General features: G+C 32.2%; 4 protein-coding genes across 4 annotated transcripts; 2 read left to right on the forward strand and 2 right to left on the reverse strand.

Annotated features, from left to right (window-relative positions):
- The first annotated feature begins 3166 nt into the window (after positions 1–3166).
- On the forward strand, positions 3167–5567 carry LOC137825879 (UDP-arabinopyranose mutase 1). The gene is made up of 4 exons (XM_068631678.2): positions 3167–3576; positions 4300–4550; positions 4633–4801; positions 4909–5567. The coding sequence occupies exons 1-4, from the start codon at positions 3265–3267 to the stop codon at positions 5236–5238; spliced, it is 1062 nt and encodes a 353-aa protein (XP_068487779.1). The 5' UTR covers positions 3167–3264; the 3' UTR covers positions 5239–5567.
- Positions 5568–9044: 3477 nt separating this feature from the next.
- On the forward strand, positions 9045–11457 carry LOC137823441 (COBRA-like protein 4). Its single transcript, XM_068628577.2, has 6 exons — positions 9045–9262; positions 9356–9435; positions 9778–10234; positions 10319–10466; positions 10545–10822; positions 10915–11457. Exons 1-6 carry the CDS (start codon positions 9208–9210, stop codon positions 11193–11195), a joined length of 1299 nt encoding a protein of 432 aa, XP_068484678.1. The 5' UTR covers positions 9045–9207; the 3' UTR covers positions 11196–11457.
- Positions 11458–11486: 29 nt separating this feature from the next.
- Positions 11487–15343, reverse strand: LOC137823440 (protein COBRA). The gene is made up of 6 exons (XM_068628576.2): positions 14941–15343; positions 13927–14006; positions 13045–13501; positions 12680–12839; positions 12317–12594; positions 11487–12157 (listed from the first exon to the last, which is right to left on the reverse strand). Exons 1-6 carry the CDS (start codon positions 15020–15022, stop codon positions 11868–11870), a joined length of 1347 nt encoding a protein of 448 aa, XP_068484677.1. The 5' UTR covers positions 15023–15343; the 3' UTR covers positions 11487–11867.
- Positions 15344–21036: 5693 nt separating this feature from the next.
- LOC137825471 (protein COBRA) lies at positions 21037–24852 on the reverse strand. Its single transcript, XM_068631138.2, has 6 exons — positions 24402–24852; positions 23471–23550; positions 22836–23292; positions 22076–22235; positions 21697–21974; positions 21037–21562 (listed from the first exon to the last, which is right to left on the reverse strand). The coding sequence occupies exons 1-6, from the start codon at positions 24481–24483 to the stop codon at positions 21357–21359; spliced, it is 1263 nt and encodes a 420-aa protein (XP_068487239.2). The 5' UTR covers positions 24484–24852; the 3' UTR covers positions 21037–21356.
- Positions 24853–25073: the final 221 nt, after the last annotated feature.

The following is a 25073-nucleotide window of genomic DNA, read 5'->3' on the forward strand; positions in this document are numbered from 1 at the left end:
ATAAGGCAAAAAATTATTTAATATAAGTTAATTTCTAGAATTTTTCTTATATAATTTTATGAAAAATTGAACTTATGTACAGTTTTTTTTTTATCTTAAAAGTCTTTTATCATAAAAGTTGTTATAAAAAAAAAACTGTTCAAACAAATCTGAAATGAAACGTTTAAAAAATTCTGCAACTTTTCTTGCTATGATTCCGAAATCAATAAATTTTTAAAAGCACTTCTCCCTCAAAGGATGTTTAATTTTATTTCTCCCAATAAATAGTAAATTGCGTTTTATTTTGCCGAAATGTGTTTCTCTTAACTATCAATACTAAATGTTATAATTTTTGTAGATACCCATTCTAACACAATTTCTTCCTACGTCCCCCCCTTTTTTTTCTCTTCCACCTCATTTTGAATAAAAAACAGCAAAGTTATAGATTTTAAATTTTATAAGTCAAAATACCAGGATATAAAATTTATATTTCGAATTATGTAATTTTAAATAAATAAAATATATTTTAAATTATACAAAAACATTATATTTCCGAATTTGTATTCTAGAATAAAAAATTCACAATTTTTATTTTTTAGATTCTATAATTGAAGAAGTATTCGGATTCCAGGTTCTGAAATTATAAAAAAAAGTCTATGGAAAACTAACCAAAAATAAATCAGTGTTAAAAAGGTAATTCTGGTACTTTTGAAAGTAGGAGCTACAGAAGGAAGAAATTACTCCCTGCTATTTTTTTAAGCCTTTTGGATATTGGGCTATTTCATTTTACTCTTCCACATGTAGGTGTTTTTCTTCCTACACCTCCATAGTTTCTTTTGGTACTCTCATATTTCTTAAACTACCAAACTTACTTTATATTAGTAAAATATGTTTCTTAAAAAAAATATATTTTAAATTACAAAATCTGAAAGGTATTTATCTTTTGGATTTTACAATTCAGAATATTTTTTATAAAAAAAATATATATATTTTAGATTATAAAATTTAAAAGATATTTCTAGAAATACCATCTAAATTTTACAATTCAAAATAATTTTTTTTAAAATATTTTAGATTATAGTATTGTAAGATATTTTCAAATGATATATTTTCTTAATCACTCTTCTTTAAGTGTGTTGTTGTGGAATTGGAGGCTTGACCCTATGTTTCTCACTCAACTTAAATTCTTGACCCCAAAAGAGATAAGTTGGTAAGTAAATGGCAAGCCATTGACCAAAAAATTGAAATGGTTGGTGAGTGACCTAATCATGATACCATTTAGACTTAAAAATTGCCTAACACAGTAAATGGATCATCAATGTGCTTTGCCCCATTCATCACGTCCAAACAGATGCATTTTCCACCAATTGTGCCTAATATGATGTTAACCTAGCCATGTCAAGTCAAGCAAAGAAAGGAAAATATCAATAACAATGAAACACAAATTAGTACAAAATATGAGCATATCTAAAAGAAATTGAAATATTGTTTTTACCATATTGTGAGAAATTAATAAATGGCAACATTTTGATATCAATCAATGTAAATATATTTCTTGCATCACAAAGAAACTTCCTTTCTTTTTCATTTTGGAAGCAAAAACTTCCTATTTTCATGCATACGCATTCCAATTTTCCGCATCAAAAGAAACCACACCAAAATTGAACCCACAAGTTATGCTATAAAGAAGAAGAAAAAAATATATTATATCTCACAAAGTTAATTTATTACAACCATTCATCACGTTAATCAACTGGTTCAAAATTTTATATTGAGCTTCACATGTTCCTCGTATATAAAACTCATAAAGAAACATAAAATTGTGAAGTTTGTTAGGACAAATAATCGTTTATATAGATGGTCAACAATGTATCTAAACTTGATAAGTTATATAGTAAATGATTTTGTTTGCTTTTTATAATACTTTAGAGCTAAAATATGACAATTGTTTGAAATTTAAGTAATGAAATAAAATTATATAAAAATAATCAAATTTGGTGACATTTTTCTCTTATAAAAGTTTTATAAGTTAACTAAGATAATTTTTGAATCTGTTATATATAACAATTAAACATGGTTTAAAATAAAATTATTTTGAACAAAAAGATCGATAATTTCAAAATAAAAATTACTCTTTTTAATAAGAGATACAGTGGAAAAAAAAGTGTAAGTCATGTTGATTACTTTTAGATTTTTTTGGCTTGGATTTGAATAAAACTAGTTATATTTTGTTTTCAATTATGAAGAAAAAAAAAAGAATAATTCAAGAGTTGAGAATAGTCTTAGCCACGTGAGATTAGGGTTGGCAAAATCATCACAAACAATTTTGACCATTATAGTGCAGATTGAATGGAAAAGAAAAAAAGAGAAAATGAAAACAAAGTTGATAGAGTTTGAGACAAATCACTTTCAAAAGTATCCAAAGTTTGGGTCTTTTTGTAACTACCAATTTGACCAAGCCATCACCATAAGATTTTTCTGTTAGAAAAGGACATTTTTTGTTCCAGTAAAAGGCATTCATTTTTCTTTTCCCCTTATCTTAGGAACTATGAAAAATAACGTTACTTTTAACATTTGATTTGAGAAAAGACACGTCAACCTCGTCAAAATGACAAGAAATATCTATTTGAGTCACTGAAAGAAAAAGCCAAATATGAGTGTTGGATTTGGGTGACTTTTCTTCATAGAAGAATTCCATAAAAAAACACAAAGCAATTCATGCATCTCATAAATAAATAAAAATATAGTTAATAATTGGAGAATTGTGTAATCCAATTTACTTTTTTTAAAAAAAATTAGTTTGTTCTTGGTAAGAATATATTTCAGTTTCACACAAATAATTTGCGTTATTGGTCAAATATAATTGACGTAATCAGATATTTGTCTTCAACATACTCGAGAAAAAAAAAACAATAAAACATCATTAACAAAATCAGAGATTCAGATAATAAAAAAATTAAACCTTTTGAATTTATTTCTTGATTAGGATTATTCTGAACTTCAGAATGTAAATGTGAATAAAATTCTAGATTTAGTTATGAATGTAAGGCAAATACACATCAACAACGTTTGAAGTTGAAGGAGTCCTCTAACCTTAAACATCAGACACGTGTCAGTGCAAGCTCCCCAACTCGTGCCGAAAACAGCGGACTCGCACGTGCCACTCGTCTATATCATAGTCCTCTACAAACTCCCTCTTCTCCCCTGCATCTTCAAACAAACACACACAACACTGTGTCTGTGTAAAACTCACACCACCTTGTGTTCGGTTTCCAATTCAGTGCCATGGCAGCACCAACACCCCCTTTGAAAGATGAGCTCGACATCGTGATCCCCACCATCAGGAACCTCGATTTCTTGGAGATGTGGAGGCCATTCTTTCAGCCTTACCATCTTATAATTGTGCAAGATGGTGACCCTTCAAAGACCATTAAGGTCCCTGAAGGCTTTGACTATGAGCTCTACAACCGCAATGACATCAATAGGATTCTGGGTCCCAAGGCCAGTTGCATCTCATTCAAGGACTCTGCATGCCGTTGCTTTGGCTACATGGTGTCCAAGAAGAAGTACATCTACACCATTGATGATGACTGCTTTGTGAGTTTTTTCTCTCTCAATCTCATCACCCATTTGTTGGAATCTCTTTGGTTTTTGCATTCTGACTTTGGTTTTGGTTAGATCTTAACATGGTTTGCTTTGCAAGGTTGATCTCTTCCTTAGTGGTGTAAAATTTGGATCTTGTTATTATGTTGATTATTAATGTTGTTTTTGCAAGTGTAACTGATGGTACTGCTTCTGCTATATCCGGCCATTGCATGGATCGGATATTCCTTCTGGCTTTATGATCTGTTTGAAACAGAATGCCTGCTTGTTACAATGTAACTAGTGTGATTTTTGAATCCATGGAGTTGGGTCCAATGGAAAGGCTTAGACTTTGGTAATGTGATGAGATGGGATTTGAATTGTCATTGGAAGAGCATCCTAAATTAAGGATGTGTTATTGTTTTACTGTAAAGCATTGATGTTGGTCCACGATGTAAACGTGGTTTGTCATCCGTTTCGCTCTCCTTAACCAGTGTTGGAGTGAAATTTGAAATTATGGCTAGCTTTAGTGTCTGCATTTGTTTTATAATAACATGATATAGATTTAATCATGTCCAACTGATGGAATCTTGAGATGCCCTCCAGCTATATGTGTTAACGTTGACATTTGTTTGATATATTTATATGTTTTGTTAAGTTTTTGGGTTTCATCAAGGAATATTTCTATCAACTCGTGATTTGAAATTTTAGGATTTATCATCTTTTGATGTGACTTAGGTTGCCAACAATCCATCTGGAGAAAAGATTAATGCACTTGAGCAGCATATAAAAAACATTCTCTGCCCATCCACACCTTACTTTTTCAACACTCTCTACGAACCTTATCGAGAAGGTGCAGATTTTGTTCGCGGTTACCCCTTCAGTCTCCGTGAAGGTGTGCCAACTGCAGTTTCTCATGGTCTTTGGCTCAACATCCCAGACTACGATGCTCCTACTCAGCTTGTGAAGCCTCTTGAGAGGAACACTAGGTACTACTTCTACCCTCGTAAAAAAATTAAAAAATACTAACTTGCAAGTGAGTTTGATCGTGAATATTGTGATTCTTATCAGGTATGTGGATGCTATTTTGACCATACCAAAGGGCACTTTGTTTCCCATGTGTGGAATGAACTTGGCCTTTGATCGCGATCTCATAGGACCAGCAATGTACTTTGGTCTCATGGGTGATGGTCAGCCTATTGGACGCTACGATGACATGTGGGCTGGCTGGTGCTGCAAGGTACCAAATCTTTGCAATCGATCGAACCAAATCTTTGCAATCAATTGATTGTTGTATTTATCTGAATATCATTGCATGAAACCAACTGATATATGATGATCGTTTAGGTAATCTGTGATCACTTGGGATTGGGAATCAAGACTGGTTTGCCATATATCTATCACAGCAAGGCCAGCAACCCATTTGTAAACCTGAGGAAAGAGTACAAAGGCATATTCTGGCAAGAAGACATTATCCCATTCTTCCAGAACCTTGTTCTGCCAAAAGAAGCTACCACTGTTCAGAAGTGCTACATTGTGCTTGCCAAGCAAGTCAAGGAAAAGCTTTCCAAGATAGATCCTTACTTTGACAAGTTGGCAGATGCCATGGTCACTTGGATTGAAGCTTGGGATGAGCTTAACCCTGCTGGAGCATCACAGGCCAATGGCAAAGCATGAATCAGTTTTGGTTAACTGCATAACAGCCACAGAACTTGCAACTCAAATTATTTATATACTGTATTATGTTTCCTAGTATGTATTTTCACCTTAGCTGTTATTGTCGGCTTAAAATTTGCAGCACTATTAGCTGTAACTCTATAGTAACTTTTAATTTGAGCTTTTAGAAATAATAAGCACATGTTATAGGGCGTTGTCTTCTTTTGATTATTGTTTGATGGTTAGAGATCGGTGGCAGCATTTCGTTACATGTGAAATGATAGGACACATATTGATGTATACCTTGTTTAATACTGAGTAAAGATCCATAGTGATCAATTTTTAACCCATGTGATCAGAGCTTTGGATTTGTCTTTGCTACTTTATCTGTCACTTTGACATTGTCCTAACATCATATACTAATTTGAAACTGAAAAACATAGAAATCTACAAGGGCTTTACAATTAGTAAGAAGAACTGCAGGAATCTTGAACCTAGAAGTTCCTTACAATAGCAACTGCAATTTGCAAAAATAAATGTCATTCAATTTGAAATTCATATCTGGTCGACCATGATGTTGTTCTTGTATATGTGACAAGCACAGACTAAAGAAAAGAGAATAGAATGATTTATACAGGCCAAATTTGAAGCTATATTCATATCAACAGTTAAAATCCCGCATTAATACAAAATTTCATCAGTTCATCATGTGTAGATAAGAAAATGCTGAAGTGAAAATGATGACCAAAATGATAGTGTCTTGGTTTGGTAGTAGCATATTAGGACGCACGTGACTGTAAACATTTTATAGTGTGGCTAATATAAGAACATGGACATTACATTCCCATACATTATAAATTTGGAAGCTTCTAGATACTGGTTTTTATTTGAAAGTTGTTACTGAACCTGCAGATCTGTGTTATTTGGTTTTATTGGGTGGATACAGCTTTCTAATTCTTTAAAATCTTGTTATTACTATTTGTCCCAACTAAACTCCATTATTCAGCTAGCCATGGAAATGATTGCTTTAGAGAAGTTGTGGTGGCCATGTTTGTACGTACTATCTGGTAAATTTTTGAAACTTTTGTCAGTTTGGTTGGCAGAAATTGTAGTTTTTGTAGATGTTCCTTGGACCACTAAGTGAATCTACATAAAGATTATATTTCAGAAGCTATTTTATCATTTGCCTTAATATGGCTTGAAAAGCAATTTAATATAAAATAACAATATGCTAATTACATCTGGAGTCTGTTTGTAAGGTGATTAGCATCGTGGAGATTTTCATATTAATGGGATGCAAAAGAAAATTATAAGGGTGCAAAATGAAATCAGCAGATATTTAAAGAGTGCACGATATTGGGCTTAGTTAAATGTATTCAGCAAATGCCTCTGCTGCTTAATGTCTAACCCGTTATCGATCCATAAACTACAATTATTTTTTTCTTTCAATTCATTATCAAGGGATTTCTTTTTATACCTCATAAATTTGAAATCGGATTTTTTAAAGTTCATTCCAGATTTTAAAATTCGGAAACCTTTTGTGGAATTTGGAACTAAAAAGTTATATATTCCAAAACAGTAATATGTAATTTAATATAACTTTTTGAATTTAATATATAATTTTATACTCTAAATTATATAATTTAAAAATTATTATTTTATAAAAAAATAGTTATGGATTATACAATCTAAAATAATACTTCGAATTCATAAATGACTTTCGGATCAAATAATCCATTATTTTTTTTATTAAAAAGGCTTTAGAATGTATAACTTCAACTACAATATTGGATTGCCAATGAATTCAAAAGAGTTTATTTGCCTTTATCTATGTCTATGTCTAAACTAATACCTTAACTAAAATCAATGGTACTAGCCTAAGTACTTTTAAGGGAAAAAGGCAATAATTGAAACATAAACCTCATTAAAAATACAAAATAAATGAGAAAAAAATATTTAACTAAACAAATTCCTAAATTCAATGGAAGGAGCAACAAAGTGATACTACCTAAATGAGGAACAACTTTAGAGGATATAGTGCCAACAAATGAACTTTCTTTAACAACCAAACAAGAGATGAGAGTAAATGTTTGAAAATGAGAGTGAATGTTTGAAAGTCTAAACAGAATTAACTTTATAAATCAATTTTATGAAAATAAATTATGTTTAAATTTATTTTTTAATATAATATTAGAGTTTATCTTTAGTAAAATTTATTGAACCAATCACAGTACCCATTGTTGAGCTATGAAATATTCATACCTTAATGTGAAGGAATCAATTAAAGATTTCACATAATTAAAAATAAAATATCATATCTATGAAATCAGTTTAAACTCACTTCCTAATTCTAATTAAAAAAATTAAAATCTCATTTACTAAATTGTATATTTAATTCATAGTTAAAAATAAAAGAGTTTAAATGTAAAAAGAAAATATTACCCGCGAATTTAATGTAAAATTATTTAGCATTTACATTATATTAACAAATGAAATTATTTGGCGATAAAGTTCCTAAGAAATATATGTAATTTTTTTTATGGAAATCAGAGTCTCTCAAGTAGATTCACTTGTACAATTCTTTTTCTTTAATATCGAAAGTGATTAAGGGTTTAATTGTAGGTGGGGTAAATTTTCCCTAATCTGAATTTTAATGTAGTAAATTCACATCAAACTCTATCATATTGAAACGTACTGATTCATGTGCTGAATTTTATAATATTTATTTGCTTATAATTTTATATTCATTCCTAATTTTCATAATAAATTGCATGCATATGAGCAACACGGCTAACGACCCTGTCGGTTTTCAATGCAAGACTCGTATTAGTTTGTATTAATATGCGGGCAAAAAAACAGATAATTTGCACATAAAAAACTTCATGAACAATTCTTTAGGGACAAAAGAGTACAAATTAGTATCTGACTGATAAATTTTGCTGTTCTAGGATTGAAGCAATCAAGGTTTTGTGAAGATGCATGCAGCAGCTAGAGTGTCCTTTTGACTAGAAAGGAACTCACTACCTAGTCCCTACTTGGCTTGCTTGCATCAAACTCATGTCTCTGATTCAACGTGGTGTAAAAAGAAACATCATAAAGAATAGTTCACAAAATTAGTTGGCAAGGTCTACAGAAGTGACATATGTTACCTAATACAATGATCAAGTTTTTGACACAACATAGTACCACGTTTTCATCTCATCCCTCACTTGTTCAATCCTTGTCTTCCTATCATTCTTGCTAAAAAATGATTCAAAGAAATGGGAAGTTCCCAGAGATACACACTGTTACTATTATCATATTCATTTGGATGCATTGAATGCCTAAATGAAAATGTTTAGGCTAGATCAAACTTTAAAAAAAGGTAAAAAAAAATGAAGAAAATGACCCTTTTGAGGGTAGTTATTGCCTAAACTTGTTAAATGTAGCCTTCATCACCTTAGGCTTATTTTGGAGAAACCTATAATGTTTTTTCAATAAATTACCAATATGGTGTTGAAATATTATGTTGTTTTCTGAATGGTCTTGATAAAATTACATAAGTAGTTCTTAAAGTATTGGGCATTCATCAATTTAATCTCTGATTAACATGTGTTACTAATATTATGACATTGTGTTATGCACTTTTCTGCCTAAGTTGATGGTATGGTGAGCCTAAGCCATCAGAGAACAAATGCCTCTTCAAACACAACGGTTGACGTGTAATGTTCACTCTTGTATCCTATTCTAGTCAGTGGCCGTTGCTTTAAGAAATGGGAAGTTCAAAAGGAAATCTCAAGGCTGAGACAACGATGGAAATATAAATGTTAAGGTAACCAACAACCATTAGGTGAGCCATCACTTAGAACCCCAAAACAATTCCCTTCAGAGCTCTTTTTCTACAATACTACACATCCAATTCCATACCATTCAGCTCAGGATACTCCAATCCCACTGAAAAAAGTTGCTAACTCTCACCACCACTCTTGTCATAGTTCATAACATCAGGGAATGAGGCTTGTCATATCAGCAGCTGTATGTGTTCTTGTGCTATTTTCTTATGCTGGTGAGATAACAAGTACCCTCTATGCTGAATTTGCTTCACTTTCATTTACATTTCACACACGTCCAACTGATTTCTTGATGTTTCTCATTGTAGCTGCGTATGATCCTTTGGATCCAAATGGAAATGTAACGATCAAATGGGATGTTGTGTCTTGGACACCAGATGGCTATGTAGTAAGTAATACAAACTGAATTGTTATTTGTTCAAAATAATCTGTAATTGGTTTCACGAAGGATCTTCCTTAATCACCTTGAACTCCTAATTAATATGGTTTTAAGTAAAATTTTCATATGTTTGATTTCATATTGAAGAATTGACTCAAGAGTCAAGCATTGATCTAAGCTGAAGTAACTTTAGGTAGTTTTTGCGCTGGATAAATTTTTTTATGGAGTTTATTACTAACTTGCTTTATACTAAACACATTCAAACATAAAGCACGTCACTTCAACACCAATTGAAAAGTAACTTTTCATTTGATGAAATGACCTGTTTCTGTGTATTGCATTTTTTACCAGGCAGTGGTAACAATGAGCAATTTCCAAATGTTTCGGCACATCATGAATCCGGGATGGACCTTGTCGTGGTCATGGGCAAAGAAGGAAGTAATATGGTCCATGGTAGGAGCTCAAACCACAGAGCAAGGAGACTGCTCTAAGTTCAAAGGCAATGTACCTCACTGCTGCAAGAAAACTCCCACAGTTGTAGACTTGCTCCCCGGTGTACCTTACAATCAACAATTCTCAAACTGTTGTAAGGGTGGAGTGGTGGCAGCATGGGGCCAAGACCCTTCATCAGCAGTTTCATCCTTCCAAGTCAGTATTGGGCTAGCTGGCACTTCAAACAAGACAGTTAAACTTCCCAAGAACTTCACTCTCTTGGGTCCAGGACCAGGCTACACTTGTGGTCCTGCTAAGGTTGTCCCTTCCACCGTTTTCCTTACAGCTGACAAGCGCCGCAAGACTCAAGCACTAAGTCGGTTCCTTAACTTTGTGACATCAATTTCCTGTCCATTTTCCAAACTATTCTCTTAATTTCTTTTTGTTTTATATCATACAGTGACATGGAATGTTACTTGCACATACTCACAATTTCTGGCAAGAAAGAACCCAGGTTGCTGTGTATCTTTGTCATCCTTTTACAATGAGACCATCACCCCTTGTCCCTCTTGTGCCTGTGGATGCCAGAACAAGAGGAACTGTATCAAGTAAAGTCTGATTTTCAAAAAAATCAATGACCTCTTGATAACTAGAACCGTTCTCTTACATGTTGTTATGGTATGCAGGAGTGACTCCAAACGTATCAACATGGTGGGGATTCACACTCCAAAGAAAGACAATGAACCATTGCTACAGTGCACTCATCATATGTGCCCAATAAGGGTACACTGGCACGTGAAGCTCAACTATATGGACTATTGGCGAGTCAAGGTTGCCGTAACAAATTTCAACTACCGTATGAATTACTCCCTCTGGACTCTTGCTGTTCAGCATCCAAATCTTAACAACGTCACCCAAGTTTTCAGCTTTGATTACAAGCCTATACTTCCTTACGAGTCCATAAGTGAGTGGCAACAAATAAATCTTTTGTGTTTTCTAAGTCAAATCATAACTTTTAAGAATGAGTGCTAATGTGTGTTATCATTTTGTATGCAGATGACACTGGTATGTTCTATGGTATGAAATACTTTAACGATCTCTTGATGGAAGCTGGACCAACTGGGAATGTTCAATCAGAAATTCTTCTTCAGAAAGATAAGGATACGTTCACACTCAAGCAGGGGTGGGCATTTCCTCGCAAGGTCTACTTTAATGGTGAAGAATGCATGCTTCCACCGCCGGATACCTACCCGATCCTCCCTAACTCTGCCCCTGTGAACCTATTGAACTTCACAGTATTCATTTTAACAATGCTTGTTATGCTAGCTCTTTGGTGAACTAGCACATAAGCAAGATACAATTGTTTTCTGTGAAATTTTGAAGCCAAGTTTTCTTGCACCCACATAACGTACATCAGGTATGAAGATTCTTTAGGAACTGTTTGAAAACACCAAGCTAAACTCATAAATTTGTGAGCTGATTCATTGGCGGTGATGGGGTGCTGAATAGCAAATATAATTCCATGCAATGATTTTGTTTGAATCATGTAAATGCTTTTATGGCAATGCTGTAATGGATATTGGATACCTCTTCCTTTTACTCAGGTTCTCTTTAGACCACATTGAGTATGATACAAAAAAACATTTTTATTGTGTAGGAAACTTTTAGTAAAAGATCACTATCATTTCAAACTCACATGATTCATCAAGTCTATATTCATGTGACATGTTGGTGTGTATATTTATTATAATTACAGTTACATCATAATAACGATACATACATCACTGAATTACAACAAACACAAAAACAAAAACAAATTCTACCACCAATGTGCTGAACCCTCGGTAACAAACTATAGGACACGTGAAGCTAATCTTGAGTTGCCACTGGATGTCATCCTCATTCCTCCCTCATGCTTCAAATGATAAACTGACATCACAAATATGAGTCAAAACTGGTCTGACTGAAAATTTTCTGTTACAAGCCTAAGTGTACCACAGATTGGAACTTTATGCGTGGGCATAAAATACCAAGGCTACCAAATAAGCTATCACCAAGGCAAACAAGGAAACTTCTTGCCGAGAACCAGCATTAGGTAACCACGGATAAGCATCAGGTGGTGGCATGACACAATTGTCACCATTGAAATAGATCCTTCGAGGAAAAGCCCATCCCTTATCAAAAGTAAAAGTTGCTTTATCCTTTCGGAAGAGTAGCTCGGATTGAACATTGCCATTAGGGCCAGCTTGGCTCAGAAAATCATTATAGAACTTAACTCCCCATAGCATTGCTGTGTCATCTGTAAAAGGGAACTTAAAATCAGTACTTGCCTTCAAATTTATGAAAAAAAGGAGTAAAAGTTTGATGCTTCCTTTCAAAGAATTAAGAAATAAAATTCACAGCATTTAAGAAAATTCTTAACTCCAGAAATTTAAAACAAACAAGTTGCCACACTTACTTATTGAACCGTAAGGGGTCAATGACTTGTAGTTGAAACTGAACAATTGAGTCAAATTGTCGAAGTTTGGATGTTGAACAACCATGTTCCACTCAGAATAGTTCATCCTGTAATTAAAATTAGTAATAGTAACCTTTACACGCCAGTACTCCTTGTAGTTTACCTTCACATGCCAGTGGATTCGGACTGGACACATATGACTAGTACATTGAACCAAAGGTGACAAGTTATTCTTCCCAGAGCCAGAAACAACCGATGCCAAATGTGGCGTTTGTGAACTGTAACCAGAGATAAAGGAAATATATGAAGGTACAACTTAGTGGCTAGAAGGAAATGACAAATCACTTAGTAGTGGAAACTTACTTCACACAGCTTCCTGACAGAGATGAGTTACCCTGGCAGCCACATGCACATGTTGGGCACGGCACAATAGTATCATTGTAGAAAGATGAAAGTGAGACACAGCAAGAGGGAGTTTTCTGAGCTAGAAATTGTGAGTATTGGCATGTCACATTCCATGTCACTGCAATAAACAAGAGTGATGTTAAGAATATAGTTTCTTATAACTGTAAGCTTCAATTAGTCTTAAATTTAAGAGAATTATTAACACGAGTCTCAGATTTTGTTACCAACAAAACCTACAACTAGTGAGGTTGGAAGGAGGCAGCAGAAAAATATATAATCATATTGGCAACTGTGAAAATGACATTAAAAGTCCTATAACTTACTCAGTGCTTGGGTCACTCTCCTTTTGTCTGCTTGAATGAATTGTGTGGGTTTCACAATCTTGGCTGGACCACAAGTATAACCTGGTCCTGGTGCACTCAAGGTAAAGTTTTTTGGGACTTTGACAGTTTTGTTTGTGGTTCCAGCTCTACCAACACTAACTTGAAATGATGAAACTGCATTGGTCGGATCCTGCACCCAAGAACCAAGCACCCCACCTTTGCAGCAATTTGCAATTTGTTGATTGTAAGGTGTTCCAGGAAGCAAATCCACAACCGTCGGATCTTTCTTACAGCAATGTGGAATACCTGCCTTAAATTTTGAACAATCTCCTTGTTCAGTGGTCTGCCCTCCCATCATGCTCCATATTACCTCCTTTTTTGCCCATGTCCATCCTAGTCTCCAGCCAGGTGAAGCAATATGACGATATTGTTGGAAATTGTTCATTGTAACAACAGCCTGTACATTCAATGGAATCTTAGATGTCTAATGTAACTAATAGAACAAAATTGAGCTAAAGTCACTTTAAATTTCTATAATCACTAAACTAAATAAACTCATCTGTATAATTGAGTTATCAACCTTATCCTTTAATTAAAACTTAAATAGTAAATAAACACAAACTTAGAAAATAGTTGTAACAGGCTCATGATTGAGATACGAAATTCAAACCATGTCAGGTTCTAGTTGAAATAAAATCATTTCTTATCCAGAACTCTATATTATCCAAGAATTGATATATTACATGAGATGCAGCTGACATAAACATGCACATGCATCACAAGAAGATGACCAGTGGAAAGAAAAGGAGCAAATACATGCATAATGTATAACATCATTTGCTTCTCGTATTAATGGTTACTATTGGAAAAGGGTATACTTACTACATATCCATCAGGGGTCCAAGTTATAATATCCCATTTGATTGTGATATTCCCATTTGGGTCAAGCGGATCATAAGCATCTGAAAGATAAACAGCCAACAGCAAGAGGAAAGTAATTAAAAGGAAAGGAAAGAAAACAAAGTAAATGTTGAACCTCTGAATATCCCTATAGTATACTACAAAGCACACAGTAGAAATTATGAGACACACAATTGCCATAATTGCTCAAGTAGTCACCCAAAAAAAAGAAAGAAAGTAAATAAGCAATTATACTGTTGAAGTCAACGGGGCAGGTGAAGTTCTAGTTTTTTTATCAGTACATATTTTAGCATGTATGATTCACAATTCCATCATTTAAACTGGAAGATACCTGGGATCTAAAATATGCAAGGACCTTTATACATGACTTATTCCATCTACAACCAAAACTGATCAGCATGGTAACTGCCTACTCAAGTCCTCATGCAGAGCATACCCAATTACAGAAGTTCTTAGGCAGAAATCTCGTGGAAGCAATAGTAATTTCAAACTTAAAACTCTTACAAACGCCAATAGGTAAAAAAAAAGAAGAAGAAGAAAGACAAACCATGGACTTACTTCTCACTTGACTCTACGAAAACTCAAATGCCAAATCAATTGTAATTAAAAGATAGTCAGAACACAATTTTCATTAAGTTCCAAGTTTAAAATGTAAATCTTTATAGTAACAAAACAACCTAAACAGCATATTTTCTACATAAAACATTTGGCACCAACAAGATTAGCCGCCAGAGGCTAATAAATGATCAAACTTTTCCACAATAGGACAAACCCCACTTTCTTTATCAAATTCAAAAGAACAAAGGAAGCATCTTTCATAACTCACACGCCTTCATTTAAAGAACCCAAAGGGCGTAAGGTCCACGCAGCATAAAATGAAGACCACAAGAAAATTGAAAACTTTAAGCATCTAATGAAGAGTGAACAAAGTCACAGAAACAAAGAAAATCCCAAGAGAACAGTAATGGGGTGAACCTGTTGAAGTGAAGCAAGTGCAATACAGCAGAACCAAGAGCAAAATGCAAGGAGTTGCTTTTGGTAACAGAGAGAAACCCATTTTGGATGGTACAAGATGATAACTGGTCTGAGTTCTTGCCTGAACAATTCAAGATCTGTGACAGAGAAAACCAGCAATAAAGAAAAAAAAGAAGAGAGAGAGAGAGAGTGAAGAAAAGAAAGAGAGAGAGTGGAAAAGATGAGCGCCAGAAACTGACTATCTAGTTTGTCCCAGTTGGCTCATCATCAGTGTTTAAGAAAGGTATATATGCAAATTGGTATCTATAAAATAAAATACTATGCAAGTACCTAAACTCATTATTGACGGTGTTCTAAAATAAACTACAACTATTGCTTTTTGAACATAAAAAAATGTTTTTCCTTGCAAATTTGTGATGACAAACTCTTACCTTTTACAAAAACTAAAGATTGTTAGGTGAAACAAAATGGGTTTTGATTTTCCCCACAAGACAACAATGAAAGAAGCTTAATACTCTGCAAAAGTTATGGTAAAAGAGGAATATGATTAGTGTATGATGAGAACAATCCAATTTAAGATATAGAAAATAAAAAAGTCAATTAAGAATGTACAATAGTGTATAACAGGATTTTTTTTATAATAATAATTTTTAAAATTACGTTTAGAATTTTTTATATTTACAATGTAAAGAAAAGTTAACTATACTTTTTTTATAGTCTGTTATTAACAGAAATTTGTTAAAAGTTACATTTTTTAAAGATTTTTATTTAATAATTATTTATCTTGATTTATAAGTGATTTCTCTCAAATATGTAATTTTAAATGTTTTTTTTTTTGTTGGTGACAGACCGTGTTAGGAATAGTGTATTAAAACGAAATTATTTTTTGCACGACATTAATTAAAAATTATGTGCATTATTTATTTGAAGTCAAATGGTAAAAATATAATGCAATGAATTATAACAGATTCTCTAACATATAATAATGTGGTATTGTATGACATGTGGAAAAAAAAAATTGGCATGGAAATTTATCATTTTTGACTCTTTTTTTTTCTCACGTTGCGTTTCTTCAGAAAATTAATCTTATTGCATTAACACTTTACTTGGAAAACGTGAATTACTCTTAGAAAAAACTTAGAGAACCTACTAAATGTTAAGATGTTTTTCATAAAATTGTTGTAGATTTTGATTTCATTTAATTAGTTTGACTTGTAGGATGACAATGAAACGGCTTTAATTGAATTTGTCTTTTATTAATCAATGTGCATCATTTTTAGGATTTAATCAATACTACACTTACCATGGTTAATACGTACATTTAAAATTTGAGTATTCATTTTCTTAATATAAAGACAAAGTTTAATAATTCTGAATGTTACTATTATTTAGTAGGTATTTTAATTTAATTTTTCAATTATTTTTCTTTATGTTAAATTTTTGAGCTTCAAAATCTTAAATCAATTATTTTAAATTTTTATGTTAAATATTTTATTTCAAATCTAAATTAATTTTATTTTGAAAATAATTTTAAAAAATACTTTGTTGAAATTGCATATATTTTAAAATATATTTTAAAAAATATATAATAAATGAGTGACGGATGCATTCATTTTAATATCATATTTAAAAAGTAAATTTTAACTTAATCATAAAAGATATTAAAAATTTGTTTATTTAATAAAATTAAAAACCTTCTAAAATTATTTTTTAAAATAATGTAAAGCATTTAATAAAATGGGATTGATATTCAATTAATATATCCATAAACACCCCTTAATTAAAGACAAAAACACTCCAACAAAAGAATAATATTAAGAATTACGAGTATAGAAAAACAAAGGAAGTCAACACAAATATGCCACTATTTTCAGACCTAGAAGATAAATTATTTGTTTTCTTCTATTTTGCTAATACATACTCCCATCCCAAAGTACTCCAAACCCAAAAGGCAAATTGAATAAACTTGCTTAATTTATGTATAAGCGATGCAAAATATTTTCACATTTAATCATATAAATTATATAAATTATTTAATACAAAGGTTACATGAGTATAACAAATATACTTATGTGAATACTGATACGACATGGATTTGGACACAGAAATACGTATAATTTTTAAAGTGTAGGATATGAAAACATGAATATATATATATATATATTATATAATTATGAATTATATAAATTAAAAATAAAGATTTATGTGCACAAATATATTTTATATTTTTTAACAAAAAAAAATGTTTTTCATGACCGGTTCATAAGAAATTATTCTTTATTTTTATAATCATACTAAAAATTTATACAATAATAAGTTTTAGGTTTACAAAATTAATGTATTTTTTAATTTAAAAATTGTGTTAGAATTGTCATAAATTCAATAAATATTTTTTGAATTTGACAATTCACTGATACGTGTTCTACGAGTGTCATACGAGTAATGAGTAATATGTAGTATCTTAGTCTCATAAACTATAATTAAGTGTTTCACCAAAAACAACAATTTTGATTTTATAAAACACGTTTTACTATTTAGTATTTTTTTTATTGCGAACCTAAATTTATATACTTTTGCAATGTGGTCAAGATTAAAATATAAAACTAATAAAATAAATAAACTTTAGTTGCACCTACCATATCAATGGTTTTCCTAATGGTTTTTAATTGCACAATAGAACAAAAAAAAGTAGACGAATGCAAATTAATTAATAATATAAACAGCTATTGCTTAATCCCCATCATAATCAAACCAACTAAGTCTGAAGATTCATGAAAGCAACCCTTCCCATTGGGTCAGCTCTTTCATAATTTCTTCTGCTTCATATTTATTTTCTAAATAAAGAAATATTTTCTGTGAAGTACAATTACACGTGGCTTTTTGTGGTTGGACAAACTTATTTGTACATGAATCAGAATAACTTGTTGTGTCGGTGGGGCATTTTGTGTTATGCTGTACATTAGGGTTTAGGGTTGTGTTATATATATATATATATATATATGGCTTACCGACACAGTTGGTTAATGGGGTTCTTTCTTTTTTGGGACATTTGATAGTACAAAACTAGAATTTAAATTTAGATTAAGGGTATATATTTTATAGGATAAAACATATTGTTTTATTTTATTGTGAAATTTTTCATTTTTTTTTAAGATTTTCTTTTTGTATTTTTTTTTTAATTTGAATAGATATTTAAGTTTTGAAATAGTGATAATGTTGGAGATTCAAATTAACTAAAGAAAACTAATTATATACGAGTAGGTGTAAATTTCATCTTAAAAATTAATTTTAAATTAATTTTATGGAATTGAACTAAACTTAAAACTTCAGTTCTTAATAGATAAACTTGGATTTGAGAAACATAATTTTGAACATTTTGTATTCATTGATTTAGTAAATTGTAGGTTGATAAGCCCCACAAAAATAAGATAGTAGAATGATATATATATAATTATAGTGAACATTATTGTTGTCGTTTTCGTAAGCACGAGACAACTAAACCCGACCAAACAAAGGAACAAACAGCTCCCGGGAAGGTCTGGAAGTAAGAATTGGTGTGTCCTCAACTTGTCATATTGTGTTTGACACTGTAATGTCATTGCCAGCTATTATTTTTCTAAAGTCTCTCGCATGCTTTTCCTTTTTTTTAATTATTTTGTTGCATGCTTTCATTTTTCAATTATTTTGTCGAAAATAAAACTACTATACATATTCTTCTATCAAAACACTTCTAATTAGAGCACTCAAAAAGGTATGAGGCTCAGACACTTCTCTTAAATGATGTATTCATGTCGAATACACGTATCGGTGTTGACACTCGTATGACACTTATCGGTGAAATGTTCAATTCAAAAAATATTTGTTGGATTTTTGAAAATTCTAGCACGGTTCTAACATAATTTTAAAATGTATAAATACAATAATTTTCTAAAAACTCAAATTTATTGTATAAATTTTTATTATGATTATAAAAAGAAGGAATAAATTCTTTTGAACCAGTCATGAAAAATATCTTATTACTCTCAAAAGAATTTGGAACATACTTTTGCACATAAATATTTATTTTCAATTTATATAATTTAAAATTATATAGTATATAGATCCATGTTGGCGTATCCTATATTTTAAAAATTATACGTATCTCCGTATCCGTATCCGTGTCGTGTGCTACATAGCTCAAAAGTAGACAGAAAGAAGGATTTTAACTGGTTGTCTTTTTCATACTTAGGATATTTCTTTTATGCTTATTTTCTGTTCCTTCTGTTCTTGTATCTGATCCTTATTTAAGTTTTTATTCGTTGTTAAATATTCAAATTATCTTTATAACACTTTATTTTCTACTTAAATTTCCTTAAATATTTAGGAGACATTAGTGAGACTTATTTATGTAAACTATTTTTATTTTGACGAAAAAATATTGAAAGTTTATTTAAGAAAAAGGATGTAACGGCAATTATATAGGACACAAAAAGTCAAACCAATATTGAAAGTGAAAATGAATTGGTATCGAACAACCATTTCAAATCTGAACCCGTTCATACCCGCTTAGTACGCACCCCTACTCTTGAAAAAATTTATGAAGAAAAATTTGCAAGAAACTCTTGAACAACATGTTTCTTTTCCTTAACCTCGTTTTCATTGTCTTCAATATAGCACGCTTCTTGAGATCGAACTCTGCAAACTGAATATGATGCTCTAAAACAGATAAAGGTGTAGGTGGTGCCTTCACACAATTGTCAAATAAATCTTTGGAGGAAAAGCTCGAACATTTTACTAAAAGTACAGTTACGTAATCCTGTGGAAGGAGTAGCTCTGCTTCAACATTGTTGCCTTTGGAGCCAGCCTGGTTCAGAAATCTTCTGATTTTCTTTCTAAATTATTTATTGAAAATTTGTTTTGTCTTCTAGATTAGAGACTGGTACGTGGAGATCTTTAACTAAAGTATTTATTTTGTCTTTCTTCTTTTGTCATTCTTCATCTTAGTTTAATATTTGCTCTCTTTTTTTTCTTTCACATTGTTTTCAGCCTCATTATATTTATTACTAATTACACCTCTTTATTATCATGATTTATATTAAAAATGATTTAAATGTCTTAATGATATTTTCAGGACTCACTTATTAGATAAATTTAATTTTCATATCTTATCTTTATAAGTCGGTCAACGATTTACTATAGATATTACTGTACTGAGATTGGGGTGAAGACGATTGGATCTGGATCATAACAATACATAACCTTTAAATTTGGATTTTGAACCCAGAAACTAAAAGAATGGATGAATTGATCATGCACTCCTATAAGTCAAACCTGAAAAAATGGTCTTGAACTCGCACACCTTTTTATTATAGCAATTTTAGAAATGTTATCTTCATTAATTGATTACTCCACATCAAGTGATTAATATCAATCACATATACTTAGCGACAAAACATCAAGAAATTAATAACAAGTGCATAAACTTGACAACAACTTCAACTATAGGCCTAACAATAACATCAATTGACGACCCATGCCAAGTGTATATACATTTGGTGATGAAATCAAGTGTACGATGTATTTCGATAATGAATTCCAAATCTATAAATTTGGTATAAACTTCAAGTATTTTAGTGAGATCTTCTTGGACCTTAAGCTGCTCATAAAAAAACATGGAACTTGTAATCATTTAATTTTTTTTCAAAAAAAGTGAAGGTATTTCTAATGCATATTATGAAACTATTTGTTGTAGATTGCAGAATCCTTTATTATCAACTAATTGAGAGGTATAGAAAAAGCTGAACAGAAATTATGAAGTAATTTGAAGTGATCAATTCCTTTGTGGTCCCCAACACTCCACACTCTTCTCGTGAAACTTCACCATAGGCATTTATTATTTACTTTCCCTAGAGCTCCTGCATCCTTTGTGACTCCTCCATCATCTTTTCATTTTGCTTCTCCATCTTTTCTATTATTGTGATAATTCCATCACTTCCTCCTCTTGTGCTATCTTCCTTCTTATCGTTTGCATTTCTTGGAATGGTGCATGATTGATGATTTACCTGTTGCATGGTGGAAGCTAAAAATGTTCTAACAAAAAAGTATGGGGGATCCAAGTTAAAACATTCATTCTGTCTTTCTCTTTTTTGTTATTGTTCATCTTAATCTAATGTTTGCAATCATCACATGTATGATACTTTGTTTTCAGCCTTTACTAATAATACTACGAAAACACTTCACAATGCTTACATGATTATATCCGAATACCAACCTTATTGAGCTTTTAAAGCAACAAAGCAAAGACTATGGTCTTAAAAGAAATAATGCAGAAAATTTTTCAGCAAACTTTGACAACTTGTTTCGTTTCCTTATCCTCATTCTCATTGTCTTCAGTATAGGACACTTGTTGAGATCGAAAACTGCAATCTGATTATAATCTAAAAGGGATAAGCACTGGGTGGTGGCATCACACACATGTCACCATTGAAGTAGATCCTTCTAGGGAAAGCCCAACCCTTATCAAAACTTAAAGATGCTTTATCCTTTCGGAAGAGTATATCTCCTTGAACCTTGCCATTCGGGCCAGCTAGATTGAGAACATCATTATGCTGGGACTTCATTCCCCACAACTCTGCTGTATCATCTGTTCAAACCAAAATATATGAAAAGTTTGATATTTTATGACCAAGAATTAAGACAGAAATTTAACAGCATTTAAGAAAATTTGTAGCCCCAGAATTTTGAAACATACAATTTAGGTTCACATCACACACTTACTTATTGAAGCATAAGGAGTTATTAGCTTGTAGTTGAAACCGGACACTTGAGTCCGATGGTCAAAGTTCGGATGTTGAATAGCCAAGTTCCAGTCAGAATATTTCATCCTGTAATTAAAATTAGTAATCATAACCTTCACATGCCAGTACTTCTCGGAGCTGAACTTAACATGCCAGTGGACTCGGATTGGACACATGTGATTAGAACATTGAACCATAGGTGAAAGATTGTTCTCCCCAAAGCCAGAAACAAATGAGGCCAAATGTGGTGTACCTGGACTGTAACCACACAAAGAAAGGAAAAATATGACTTTACAACTTAGTATGTACAAGGAAATCACTATACTTTTACGATGGAGATTCATAGATTGTAAACCTACTTTACACATTTCCCTGACTGAGATGAATTACGTTGGCAGCCACATGAACATGTTGGGCAAGGCACAATAGTATTATTATGGAAAGATGAAAGCGAGAGGCAGCAAGTGGGAGTTTTATGAGCTAGAAATAGTGAATATGTGCATACCACCTGCCATGTCACTGCAATGAATAAGAACGAAATTAAGGATTCAATAAATTGTAGGAATTTGCTGACAGTTCTTCATAACAACTGTAAACTTCAATTGGTTTTAAATTTAAGCAGAGAATTAGCTACGTGTGTCCTAGATGTTGGTATCAACAAACTTTGATGAATGAAGAGTATGAGACTGGAAAACAAAAGTGGTAAGTAATCCCAGGAGGAGAAACACTTGAAACATCTTTAATAAAAACCACAAGCTAACAAAACAAGTGACCTTAACACCAACTTAACTTATTGGGTTTTCAAACACGGACATGTTAATAGTGGCCAACCAAAGGACTACTTCACAAGCTTAAATCACAAGCAGTTTTACTCAATCACAATTAGTCAACTAGTCCCTTGGAACAAGAAGATCTTCCAGGAGAAGTTTGCTCACTAGGGAAGACTAAAGAGTTTTAAGAAGAATCAAACCCACATTTATAGGGAGAATAAGAATTAACTCTGGATCCTTAACTACTAGTTGCCAACAACAGAATATGAGGCTGATAGGAGGCAGGATGAAAATAGAGATCATATTGAGTGGACAACTGTGAAAATGCAATTAAAATCCTATAACTTACTCAGTGCTTGGGTCGTTCTCCTTTTGTCTGGAGTAATGAACTTAGTGGGTCTGACAATCCTAGCTTTTCCACAAGTATAACCTGGTCCAGGTGTTTTCAAGGTGAAGTTTGTTGGGAGTTTGACAGTTCTCTTTGAGTTTCCAGCATCACCAACACTGACTTGAAAAGATGCAGCTGCTCTGCTTGGATCCTGCACCCATGAACTGAGCACCCCACCTTTGCAACAATTTGCAATTTGTTGATTGTAAGGTGTCCCAGGAAGCAAATCTACCACTGTTGGATTTTTCTTACAAGAATGTGGAATATTTCCCTTAAATTTTGAGCAGTCTCCTTGTTCAGTGGTCTGCCCTCCCATCATGCTCCATATTACCTCCCTTTTTGCCCATGTCCATCCTAGTGACCAGCCAGGTGATGTAATGTGACGATATCTTTGGAAGTTGTTCATTGTAACAACAGCCTGTACATTCAATTCTTTCTTAGATTTCTGAATAACTAACCCGACAAAACTAAGCCAAAACAAATCATTTACAAAAGATGCAACCAAGCAGTGGAAAGAAAAGCAAAAAAAGACATTTCAACAGCATGCATAATGTACAACATATGTTCTCATATTAATGGGTGATGAATGTACTTACTACATATCCATCAGGGGTCCAGGATAAAACATCCCATTTGATTGTGATATTCCCATTTGGGTCAAGCGGATCATAAGCATCTGAAAGATAAACAACCAACATCAAGTGGAAAGTGATTAAAAGGAAAAGAAAGTAAGCAAATAAATGGTGAACCTCTAAATATTCCAATCATTTACTTGCTTATGTAGTCATAAAAAAGGAAAGCAAGAAGCAAGCACACATTTTCTTTATGGGTGAAGATATAGTTCTTCATCTTTGCATATTTATTTCTTGTAGAATGATTCATGATCCGTATACTAATAATGACAAAGAACTGCGAGTTATATATACTGGATCCAAAATCTGAGAGGAGCTTTACACACGAATTATTCCATTTACAGCCAAAACAAATCTCTATTGGTGATCACCACCCACTCATGGGGAGTTTTCCCAGTTGCAGAAGTTCTTGGGGACAAATCTCGTGCAATCTCCAACTTAGAAACATATTTAAAAAAAAATAAAAAAATCATAACTTTATTTCTCAGATGACTCAAATGCCAAAGCAACTATTCTAATTACCAAATAGTCATAACACAATTTTATATAATTTTTTTGTTCCATATCTAGATCTTCATAGAATCAGATCAAGCTAAACGACACACTTTAACTAAATATACTTGACATCAACTAGATCAGCAGCCAGAAGTTAAGAAATGGTAAAAAGTTTCCACATTTTCTTTATCAAGTTCAAATGTAGCATCTTTCTCAGGCATACCTATGCACATCAAAATCCAACAGGACGCAAGGTCCATATACAACATAACAGAAGACCACCATAAAAAGGTTATGCATTTAACGAAAACTGAAGAACCCATTATTCAAAAAACAAGGAAGCAATTACATTTTCAAGACATAGACGAGGAAGAAAGAAAACAATAGCAAAGGAGTGAACCTGTTGAAGTGAAGCAAGTAGAAGAAAGCAGAACCAAGAACAAAATGCAAGGAGTTGGTTTTGGTAACAGAGAGAATCCCATTTTTTTTCTTGCTGCAAAATATTTTAGCAACACCTTTGCACCAGAAGAACCTCAAGCGCTGACCTCAAAGTCAACAAACTTTTAAAGGTTACAAACACATCATTGCATAGTAAGAGGCACAAGAAGCGCTAGCGTCAATATATATTGAAAAAGGGAAGATTCATTATTAACAAACTATCAAACAACAAAATTTTAAGATAATAATTTATGAATTTTTAATTTTCTTATTTTTGGTCAAAGAAACTCAAACTCATTAAAATTCGTACAATAAAAGCAGATCATGTTTATAAAAGTCAACAAAATCTGCAGAGTATCTTTCCTGTGAGGTAGAAGCTTATAAATGCAGAGAAGGAACTACTTGAGAGATTTGGCCCTGAAGTTTTAGTTTAATCTTGTAATATATTAGACTAGAAATATAGTTAAGTTAGTTGACTCCATTAATGTATAATCTTACAACAATATAATGTAATGAATTTTTCTACCGACAAAAATCTTTTCCTATTTTTTTTAATAGTATTTTAAAGTTACAGTGAATTTTTTTATAATAATGAATACTAATATAATTAAAAATATATATAACAAAACAAAAA

Source organism: Phaseolus vulgaris, chromosome 8 (assembly GCF_051622355.1).
Source record: "Phaseolus vulgaris cultivar YP4 chromosome 8, ASM5162235v1, whole genome shotgun sequence".
Classification (NCBI taxonomy): domain Eukaryota; kingdom Viridiplantae; phylum Streptophyta; class Magnoliopsida; order Fabales; family Fabaceae; genus Phaseolus; species Phaseolus vulgaris.